General features: G+C 56.2%; 2 protein-coding genes across 2 annotated transcripts in view; both read right to left on the reverse strand.

Moving 5' to 3' along the window:
• Positions 1 to 10,785, reverse strand: part of LOC106722854 — a 28,178-nt gene extending 17,393 nt beyond the window's left edge. The window contains exon 1 of the mRNA XM_025216955.1: positions 10,704 to 10,785. The gene's annotated coding sequence lies outside the window, so the exon portion shown is untranslated. The remainder of the gene's footprint in view (positions 1 to 10,703) is intronic.
• LOC112552121 (asialoglycoprotein receptor 1-like) lies at positions 4,129 to 6,291 on the reverse strand. Its single transcript, XM_025216956.1, has 4 exons — positions 5,546 to 6,291; positions 5,043 to 5,191; positions 4,520 to 4,629; positions 4,129 to 4,249 (listed from the first exon to the last, which is right to left on the reverse strand). Exons 1-4 carry the CDS (start codon positions 5,892 to 5,894, stop codon positions 4,129 to 4,131), a joined length of 729 nt encoding a protein of 242 aa, XP_025072741.1. The 5' UTR covers positions 5,895 to 6,291.
• Positions 10,786 to 10,986: the final 201 nt, after the last annotated feature.

Consider the following 10,986-nt stretch of genomic DNA (forward strand, 5'->3'; position numbering starts at 1 on the left):
TTCCCCCCCCTGCCCAGGTGACCAGAGCATCGCCTCCCAGGCGCCAGGCTTTTGTCTGCAGACAAGGAGCGAGATCCCCGCTGTGAGGGATTCAACAGCAGCCTCTCGGGCTGGCTGAGACAGATCTCTGGAGAGGGGCACCGACGGGGGCATTTCTGCCACAGGGACTACATTAAGAAATAGATGATATTAAGATTATTCACGTTTGCACCTTATATTTTGTAATTGAAATGTTGTATTGTGATGTTGTAAATAGTGTTATTTAGGGTTTGACCTTGGTTAGTTGTTAGTGTTCACTGTAAATATACGTATATGATATTTAGGTTTATGTTTATGTATATCATAACTTAATAAATTGTATATGGTTAAGAACTTTGGTTTTGGACTAACTCTATAGAGGAAAGAGGGATCTGCTTGAAATTCTGGCATCCCTCTCACAGCACCCCCTCCTGCCTACCCATCCCATTCAACTGAAAATAGGGCATACCCTTAGGTGTACCTGGGTTACATAACAATATAAGTATGACCATGAGCAGCATGAATGGCAGTAATATATATCCTGGCTTCTTCACAGTGTTGAATAAACCTGCCTCCTCCATACCCACCCCAGCCCTTCCTGCACCATATGGGGCCAGTCTGTGATGGCCAGAACCAAAGAAATTAATAAGCAATAAATATGTGCTTTTTAGAGGCATTTGGAATTTTTGTCTAATATAAAGCTTGTATTTTTGTAACCTGCAAATGTAACTTGTAACTGTGTGTGAAACTGACTAAGCCTCGAAGACAAAGCTATAGCTGTGAAATTAGCTGACCTAATGGTTCTTTCTTGCTCAGAATTTAGCCTTGATGATGATAAAAACTGGATTCAACTGCCTGGCCCACCCAGCACAGTCCAGGAAAGCACATCTCAAAAAAGCATAGTCAGAGAGTTCTAAAGGGGTTGGATTTAGGCAGAGTAATGTTAATTTCAAACCTGAAGATGCTGCGTTGTAATTTACTTATTGGATAAATCCAAGTTTGGGTAGCAACCTTTTATAATAATTTTTAACATCTTTTAATCCCATAGGGTAATAGCTATAGAACAAGATTATGAATGACTCTAAAGCCAACAGATTAGTATAAGACTAGGTATAAAAAGTGCATGTGTCAGGTGACCAGTAGGAAGGAGGGAACAGGACAGTAATTGCTGTTCCAAGCCCAGACTCCGGACTCCCGGTGTAAGTGAGGATCGGTTCCTGATCAAAGGACCTTCCCCGGTAATCCCTCGGACAGCATCGATTGGGGATGCCTGACTTCGCTGGAATCACCTGGTGCGCACCTGGTATTGAGGGACTATCGATAAATTGCCAACCCATGTCTGTTTATCTGTTGTTTTAAACAGCCAGTGGCTGATACCCTCACAGTGCCCTGCTGGTCTGTGACAGATTGATCTATCTATCCATTGTTATTATCTGTTGTTATTATTTACTATTAGCTCGTTAATACTGCATTAGCTGCTTATCACATTTATCTTTCTGTTAACTGTTGTGTGTGTATGTGTTATAATAAACTTGCCATTGCTTTACTCCCAACTCTGCCTCCTTGATCCTGAACCAAACAGCCTAGTGGCTAAATTGATATACTCACAGTGCCCAGCTGGCCTGTGGCACTGGTCCCAGAAGAAGAATTGGCACGGCCCCATTCCTAGCCCTGGCATGGGCTTCAGGGAAGGTGGCAGCCTCAGACACACGTGAGCATGTCTGAATGGGTGTGTGCAGTGCCTGAGGCCCTGCCTGAACTCAGACCCACACAGCCCAGCACCTCTGAGGGTGGCAAAGGAAACCCTGATGCCTGCAGTTACTGGGGGTGGGGAGTACTCCTTCCTGGCGCATGTGACCACCAGCAAAGCCCCAGAGCCTGGGGCAAGCACACACCCTGCTCTGCCCTGCAGCCTGGGCACAGCAAGCAAAGCCTACCCCTCAGCCCTCTCCCTGCACAGCCAGAGGTGCCCATCTGTCATCTGTGCCACCCCAAGAACTTCTCCCAGCCCCTTTGATCTTGCACGCTGGAGCTGGCTGTGAGCTCTGCTTCAGGCTCTTGCTGCCTGCACTTTGTGATGCTGGGCCCCGTTCCTGGCTGGCCCCTTGACCACTGGGCCCAGCTGGAGGGTCTCATAGGTACTGTCAGCCTCAAGCAGGGCTGGGGGGGCTGCAAACACAGGGGCTGGTCAGGGTGTGGAGCTGGGGCAGGACTAGGTGGGGGAAGGGTGCTGGATCCTACCTGCCCCCTGTGCCCGGGAGGTCATGCTCCATCCCAGCGGGGGGGGGCTTGAAAAACAGCAGGACCTTGTACATCTCCACAGTGGGACACGGAGCAGCTCATGATGTAGGTAGCTCAGCCTTGCAGGGCTGCTGGAGTGAATACAGGAAATTCTGGAGCATCAGCCAGAAGCAGAAGTGGCCTCGACCATGGATGGGGGTGGCCAAGTTCGGCCGGATGTGGGACCATGGCCCAGACACTGACTCCAGTGGTTATGGCCCTGCCCTCCCCGACACAGACAGGCCTAGAGGGGACTGGCTGGGGAGGTGGGGGGCCAAGAGCATCCGGGAGGCTGTGTTGTCTCAGTCCAAACCCAGGAAGCCAGGTCCTGTCCCCATCACTACTCACAGTTGTCTGGGCATGGGGCAGCCTCCCCCACACAGACTCCCTCCACCTTCCAGGCTCTCCCACTCCTGGAGCTCAGATATTTGTGCAAAGTCATTAGAGACAGTCCCAGTTTCTGCAGCAGGGCTGGAGTGTCACTGTCACTGTGATGGTCCAGGAAATGCATGAGGTTTCCTGTCACAGAAATGGCATGAGATTCCCTAAAGCCTGCAGTTCATCTGCTCTTGGCTTTACCAGGTGCTGAGCTGAGGCAGCTGCAGCTTTTCTCCAGCGGGGAGGAAGGGCACTCTGTGCACTACCGCTCCTCTCCCCTCTCTCCAGCCACAGAGCTCATCCCAAGCCCTTTCCTAGTGTAGAAGAAATCAAACTTTGCGTTGTGGTTGTATTAGAACTGGCAGAGCTATCTAGGTTTATTTAAAGCTATACAAGTGATTACAAGGAGGGTTTCCAAAGGAACTCTGACCTCTACAAGTTTATAAGCATATTTATACTTTAGACAGTGAGAAAAGATGCAGGGTTCAGACAAAGCAACCTTGAGAGAAACAGAAAGATGTTGATCATTCGTTTGTCACACGTAAGCAGTTTACTTATTCAGAAAAAAACCACTGTGTGTACAGCTCCATGTGTGGGGTGGGGGAAGGGGGGGTTAGAGGTGCAGTGGTCCCAGTGATGGAGCAGCTACTAGAGGAGGCTTGTGTGCAATAGGGTGGTCATGGGTGCCCCTGCCCTACCACTCCCTCCCCGCAACACACTGCACTGGTGAATGCAATCTCTGGGGTTTATTAATATGACCGTGCTGTGGGGAGGAGGCTCCAGGTATAGGACGGTGGGTTTGGTGCATGGTTGCCTGGAGCAGAAAGCAGTGCAGGGGGTGCAGGTGCTGGAGGGTTGGGAGGTTCCCCTCTAGCCCCGTGCCAGGCCCCGTGTGTGGGTATCGTGCAGGCAGCCCAGGGGCCCTGCATTGCCCCTGGCCCATAAACACCTCAGAAACCAGCACGGTGGCCAGGCCCCATGGAGAAGACAGGAAGGAGGGTGGGAGCTACAACCCCCAGAGCTCAAGGTCACATACGCAGATGACTGGGCAGGTGCCTGCAAGCACTGAACCTCACTTTTCTTGGGGCAGGTCAGAGATACTGCCCTATCCGACTGTATCAGGTCTCCAGGGTCCAGCAGCCCCTACTGCCCTTGCTAGGCCCCGTCTGCTGGGAGGTTTGGGGAGCAGGCAATGCTGAGTCCTCAGAGCTGGGAGGGGATCATACTGGCACAGGTGGGAGCTGGTACCTGGAGCCACCAAAGATGAAAGCAGGAGGCAGAGTGAGTGGGGCAGGTAGAGCCACCCCCAGGCCCATGTGTGGGGGATGCAGGGTCCAGCCGATGAGGGGGGAAGGAGACACAAGTCCCTGGTGCTGCAATGCTGTGGGCATGGACATTTGTACTCATGGTAGCCTCCCGTGATCCTGCCCCACGTTTGGTCCTGGAGGCTCCCTAGGGGCAGACAGCTGGCTTCTCGCAGATCCAGCGGTGTTTGTCAGCCGCATGGCCTCCTCTCTCTATTCTGCCCCCTTTTATTGTGCCAAAATAACCATGAGCTTTTGCACTCCCATGCCTGCAATGACAGAGGCTGCATCAGGGCTCCTAGACCTTCTCAGTTCCCACACAGCCCTGCCCACCTGGCTGAAGCCTCAGCCCCAGCTCCTACCCAGAGGAGCCAATGCCAGTCTGACCTTGCATGGGGGCCCTTGCATGGGGGCCTGAGCCAGAGCCCCCATCACAGCCTGCGCTGCAGTGGGATGACAGGGAGCTCCCCACACCCAGCACTGGTGCTCGGAAAGGTTGTGCCAGGAGTATCTAGGCAAGGAGCTTGGTGCCAACTTACCATTTGTATGGGGAGCCGTCTAACCACTGCCAGTGATCTGATTGGGTCTTCAAGTCCCATCTCCACTGGAGTCCAATCCAATACAGGGTGTCCATGTGGGCAAGAAAGCTCTAGGGAAGTCATGATGGCTGTGAAATGGCCCCAGGGCAGGGAGACCCCGATGCCTGGGCACAGCTCCCAGAGGGCCCCAGGCACTGGGGCTGGCCGGCAGGGCTGGGAAGGAGCAGGAGAAGGGCTGTTGGCTGCTCCAACCTCTGAGGCCTCTGCACTGGCAGGAGGTTTCCAGCCTTTCTACCTCTGCTCCAGCCTGTCTCTTCCCTTCAGCTGCCCCAGGCATGGCCTCAGTGCTGCCTCCACCTGCCAGGCTCTGCCCAGCCCCTCTCCTCCGGCGGGATGAAGTCACTGGCTCCTCTGGCACCAGCCCTGCTCTGACCCTCTCTGCACCTCCTCCCTGATCCCTACCTTTGCCTCCCTGCCCTCTGCCAGGTGTTCGCAGTGCACCTCCGGCCCCACAGCCCCGTACCGGCATGGTTGTGTGGTCCCAGTCCGAGGGGACAAGGAGCCAGGAGGACTCTTGTTCACACGCCTGTTTGCTTTCCAACCAGGTCTTCTTCTCCTTGGAGAGGAACAGGCACTTCCCACGGTGCAGCACCCAGGTCTCCGGGCAGCAGTCTGGGCACAGGCAGGTGCTCACATACAAGCCCCCATCAGGGCCAGTGCCAGGGCCATGGGCTGCTGCTGAGAGTGTTATGGAGCCCCAGGGACAAGGGCCCCCCCAGGAACCATCGTCTCTGCCCACAGCCCAGCAGACATGGTGGGAGCCAGGCAGTGTCCAGGCCACGGGGCAGCAGGAGAGGTGGGGGATGGAAAGTCCTGGGGAACCAGGCCAGGACACTGGGGTTCCCTCCTGCCTGCTCCCCATGAGGACTGGACCCAGAACTGCCCAGGGAGAAGGGATGTCCTTCCCAAACCACCAGCCCTGGGGGCATTCTGCTTCCTGCCCTCTCCTGCCCTGCCCTGGGTTACCTGTGAAGTGGCAGGGCTGTGCGCTGGCCCGGGCACTCTCAGATGTGCTTAGCTGCTCCTGGAGGTCCCGGGCTTGCTCTTGCATGTGCACAAGTTCTGCTTGGGTCTGTGCAAGTCCTGCTTGAGCCTGCACCAGCACCATATCCACCTGCTGCAGCCGCTGCTCCTGCTGCCAGTCTGCAGGCATGGGGCCATCAGCACCAGGAGCAAGGCCTGGCACCCCCAGCTGAGTGCTGCCACCTCTGCAGGGGCAGGACCCCACTGTGCTCACACTACCACCCAAACCCTGGGGCCATAGAGACAGTGTAGCCGGCGGGAGTCTCCCAAAGCAGCACCAGGGCACGAGCATGGGCACAAGCTGGTGGGAGCTGGGCAAGCACCTGCAGGCAGCTGGGCTCTGAGGCCAGCCCGGATCCAGGACACAAGCCAGGACCCCTCTGCACTGCCCCTCCCATGGGTGCTGCCCCTAGTGCTGGGTCTCCCCAGACAAACCTCCCCTCCATGCAGGTCACCCAAGGGGACGTCTCCAGAGTCACAACCACTCAGGAAACTGTCCCCATCCACTGAGCTGCCCTGCCCCTATGGTGGGAGGGGGTAATATTTCTTTGCCCAGGCCGCCCCTTTGTCCCCCACTCTGCCCCCAACGCTGCCCATCTTCCCCCCTCTGAGCTCCCTCCCAGCCCAGTGCGGCCCTACTCACAGCAGACCCCCAGGGCGATGGTGGTGGCCAGCAGGGCCAGGCAGGCTGCCAGCAGACCCAGAGGCAGGGGTCTTGCACTGCAACAGGACCCTGCAAGAGATGAGGCACCGTGGGACCAGCCCTGGCACCTGCAGCCTCCGTTGCCCCTACGCCAGCAGGCCTGAAGCCCCTCCTGCCCCAGCATTGCCAGCAAGCAGCTCTGCAAGGGCAGGTGGGGTCTGGGGAGTAACAAGATCCTCCCCCTACACCTGCCTCAGCCCTTCCTGCTCCCACTGTAGCCTTAAGGCAAGACCCTGCAGCCAGGACCCTGTGGGGCTGTTCTCATCAGGATCATTGGCACAGCCCTGTCCCCAGCCCCAGCCTGGGCTGCAGAAAAGGTTGCAGCATTGGACACAGGAAGCTGCTGCCTATGAACAGTTGCATGAGCATGTCTGAACAGGTGAGTGTGCACAGTGCCTCCAGCCCTGCCTGTGCTCAGACACGCACAGCCCAGTAGCACCCAGAGCCTCTGAGGCTGGCAAAGGAAACTGTGATGCCTGCAGCAACTGGAAAGGAGCACTTCTTCCTGGCCCGTGTGGCCAGCAGCAAAGCCTTGGAGCCTGGGGCAGCCATGCACCCGCTCTGCCCTGCATCCTGGGCACAACAATCAGAGCCCAGCCCTCAACCTTCTCCCAGCACACCCACAGCTGCCCGTCTGTGCCCTCCCATGAACTTCCCCCAGCACCTTTGATCTTTTCTCACTAAAGCTGGCTGTGAGCTGTGCTCCAGGCTCCTCCTGCCCTTACACTCACCTTTGCCCTGCTGAGCCCCATGCCTGGCCAGCCCCTTGACCACCGGGCCCAGCTGCAGGCTCTCGTAGATGCTGTCGCAGGTGCTGTTGGCCTCATATGGGGCGGGGGGGCGGGCTGCAGGCACAAAGGCTGGTCAGGGTGTGGGGCTGGAGCAGGACTGGGTGGTCGAGAGGTGCTGGATCCTACCTTCGCCCTGTGCCTGGGGGGGTTGCGCTCTGTCCTGGGGTGGCTTTGGAAAACCACATGGACTCGTACATCCTGGCCATGGGGCGCGGAGCAGCTCACGGTGCAGGTGGCTCAGCCTTGCAGGGCGGCTGGATCAAGCACAGGAAGTTCTGGAGCATCAGCCAGAAGCAGAAGTGATCTCGACCACAGGTGGGGGCGGCCAAGCTCAGCTGGATGCAGGCCATGGCCCAGCCACTGGCTCCCCCAGCCACAGCCCTGCAATGGCAGGGGCTGGCGAGGGAGGTGGGGGCCAAGAGCATCCAGGAGGCTGTGCTGCCTCAGCCCAAGCCTGGGAAGTTGCAGGCAGGTTTGGGGCTGCCCCAGGCATAGTGGGGCAGGGGCTGGAGGGACCATCTCTGACACCCTTTAGAATTACCCCCGGTTCAGGCTCAGGGAAGGGTGAGCCCATGGCCCCTTGGGCACCAAGACCTGAGCTCTGGGGCACAGCTCTTCCCTCCACCCCTATTCTGACTCCAGCCCCAGGCAGCTCCAGCCTGTTTGTGTCTGATGGTCTTTGTCCTCCTGGGGAAATCCCACAGCAACAACCTGTCACAACCCAGAAGGTGTGATTTTTGTTTTTGTGTCTGCTTTGGCACCACTGAATTATTTTTCCGCCAATTTGTAGCTTTCTTTGCAGTGTGCATTTCTTCTTTGCAGCACAGAAATGCACTTTGCAAAGAGTTCCCGCCATTTGTATGATAATTCGAGCCCCATTATTGGCTTGCGTGAAATTATTCACACATGGCGGCTAGCGTTTGGCTTGCTAGCCGTATAAGAGGCTTGAGCAGTTTCTGCCCAAGCCGGAGATCTCCGAGAATCTCAGGAGGATCCTGAGAACCCCGATTCTGAGAATTCCGGGAGAAATCTGAGAGAATTCCGGCAAGGAGTCCACGATTACCTCGTGGACTTCTACGTAAATCTTGGACCGAATGGTGGTTTGATCAGCCATCAAGAGTCTCTCCCCGTCACCGGATGATCCTTGACGTAGCCCTGCCCTGCCCTGCAGGTTTATCTTCCCGTCGCTGAAAACCCATTGCGACGTACTCTCGTGTTTTGCATCTTCCCGTCGCCGAAAACCCCCTGTGACATACTCTCGTGCCCTGCAGGTTCGAGTTTTGTTTTGTTTTGTTCTGTAACTGCAACTCAAGCACGTTTTCCTGCCTGCACCATGCCCATCTTCGGCGTAAGTAAACAATTTTGAATCAATCATTACGCGTCCATGTCTAATTCCAGCGTGTCGCCTGTTCTCTCCGACCCAGCGTGCCCGGGCTGCTGGCCACATGCAGCGGCGCGGAAAAGGGCCTGGACCGCTCCCAGCCCGCACACAACCCTTGGGGCAGGCAGCTGCCCTCAGGCCTTGGTGAAGTAGGACCTGGGGCACCAAGGCACAGGTGAAATGATGGGGTCTCCTGGACTGTGTCTGGGCTCTGGGGCCCATTGCTGGACCGCAGGGATGGAAAAGGACCCTCTCAAATGCAGGCCCTATCCCCATCGCTGACAGTTGTCTGGGCATGGGGCAGCCTCCCCAACACAGACCCCCTCCACCACCCGTGCCCTCCCATACCCAGGGCACAGATATTTGTACACAGTCACTAGAGACCATCACAGTTTCTGCAGCAGGGCTGGAGCATCGCTGTAGCCACAAAGGGTCAGGAAATGCATGAGGTTTCCTGGCAGTTGAAGAGCAGGAGATCCCCCACAGCCTGTGGTTCACCTTCTCTCTGCTTTATCCGGTGCTGAGCTGTGGTTGCTGCTGCTTCTTCTCCAGCATGGTGCACCACAGCTCCTCTCCCCTCTCTCCCAGCCAAATGGGTTGTCCAGCCCCAAAGCTCACCCCAGGCCCTTTGCTAGGCAGCCTGATGGATCTGGATGCATCCAGGGCAGCAGGGCCAGGTGAAGGAGACCCCAGTGGTACGGCAGCACTACAGACACAGACCTGGGAGTCCTGGTGAGTGCCCAAGTCAGGACAAGTCTGCAGCTGATGCACCTCACAAAAGACAAGTGCAGCTTTGGCTGCATCAATCAGAGCAGACCAGCACCTCTCCCGCAGCCAGACAGAGATGTTACTGCCCCTGGAGCCCAAGACAGGTGCCAAGACCAGGGAGAAGCCACCCCACCTCAACCACTTCTCCCAGTGCAAGGACCTAAGGGACAGCAAGGCCAAGGTATTGGAGGCAACCAGAAAGTGAGTCATGTCAATGTCCTTCAACCTGCAACCCGCCACCACCTTTCCACCCAGCAAACCTGCGAGGCCCAAACCCGTGTGGAGGTGCACTGTGATTTCTCAGCCCCTGGGTGTCACGCACCTGCTGCACACTGCCTGCCTCCCTCGAGGTGCAGTCCAAGTGCTGGGCAGGACGACTGGGCCCGGGTCCTGGCTTGGGCCAGGGGCTAGAGCTGGGGTAGGAGGTCTTGTGGGGGAGGCGGGTTCAGCTGCCTCTTCTTGGGAACATGGGATGGGTGTGCACAGACAAGGGGCCTGTGACCAGTGTAGCAGAAATGCCACCACCTGTGTCTCTCTCCAGAAACCTGTCCCGGTCAGCTTGGGACACTGGGGTCAAATTCCTAAGGGAGGGGGGATTTTCCTCCCTGCCTACGTGACAAAAGCCTGGTGCCGAGGGTGCGGTCCCTCTGGTCACCTGAGTGGGGGGAGGGAAAAGCCCCTGCTCATCTGACCAGGTAACAAGTGATGCTTTTTAAATTGGTTGGCTAGTTGCAAACACTGCTGGCTTCTAAGGTTCTGGGCTGCTGAGGTCAGAAAGGCGATATAAGGGCCTGGTCCAAGAAGAAAGGGGAGAAGCCATTTTTCCAGCATGGCCCAAACACGAGGACACAGGGAGGGAGTCTGATCCAACTGAAACGCTCTCTCTCTGGAAATCTCTGAGCCAGATCTTTACCATCTTCTGAGTGATACATGTGTTCCTAGAGAGCTAGTCATCTCACAGTGATGCATTTGCATATCAAACGGCTACATCAGCCAGACTGTTTTGCTCAACTGTAATCCCTTGATAGTGCTCTACCTCTTACCCTATTCTCACCCTACCCTTTGTAACCAGTAAAGTTCTCCTTTGTGACTGGCATAGAAGACTTATTGAGGGATGGGTTTAATTATGCCTAGGAGGCCCCTTGGGTTTGTGGACTAAGGGAGACTATCCTTTTTGGCCCCTGACTTGGGGAAGTGCCCCAAATTCTTGTATTGGGTTGAGTACCCATAGGACTATTAGGCCTATGTTACCCCGAGGACACAGGCCCCAGACAGTCCCTTCTTGGGGTGGTGGCAGCACGTTACCCCTGGACTCTGTGGTGGGGCTTGAAAGGGGGTATGCCATGGCTTAGGCACCCCTTGGGAGACACGTGGAGTCCGGAAGGTGGACAAGTGTGGTGAGGTGGAAGGCTCAACACAGGAGCTCCCCCTACTGGCCCGCCACAACCAGTACATTACCTTTCCAGCCTGGTCACCTAAGGGTGGCAGGAGCAGCACGTACAGCCCTGGTGCTGGACGGGGGGGTTTAGAGATGTGCAGGTCCCAGTGACAGAGCAGCTACTGGGGGACGCCTGGGTGCATAACCCTTTTGCTGAGCACCTGTCAAAAGCAAAAAGGGCCAGGTTCAATTTTGGGGTAATAAATATATTTTACCTTGGCCTGAGCCTCCACACATTCTACCTGGGAAACATTAATGAATTACTAGGGTGTCCAATATGACCAACAACCCTTTTCTCACCGG

This window comes from Alligator sinensis, unplaced genomic scaffold, assembly GCF_000455745.1.
Source record: "Alligator sinensis unplaced genomic scaffold, ASM45574v1 scaffold132_1, whole genome shotgun sequence".
In the NCBI taxonomy this organism is placed as follows: domain Eukaryota; kingdom Metazoa; phylum Chordata; order Crocodylia; family Alligatoridae; genus Alligator; species Alligator sinensis.

Coding starts and splice junctions, on each gene's coding strand:
- LOC112552121 (XM_025216956.1), bottom strand. CDS start 5,894: ATGCTCGTGCCCTGGTGCTGCTTTGGGAGACTCCCGCCGGCTACACTG. Junction 5,192..5,545: donor ACAGCCCTGCCACTTCACAG/GTAACCCAGGGC, acceptor GCCTGTGCCCAG/ACTGCTGCCCGGAGACCTGG. Junction 4,630..5,042: donor GGGACCACACAACCATGCCG/GTACGGGGCTGT, acceptor TGACTTCCCTAG/AGCTTTCTTGCCCACATGGA.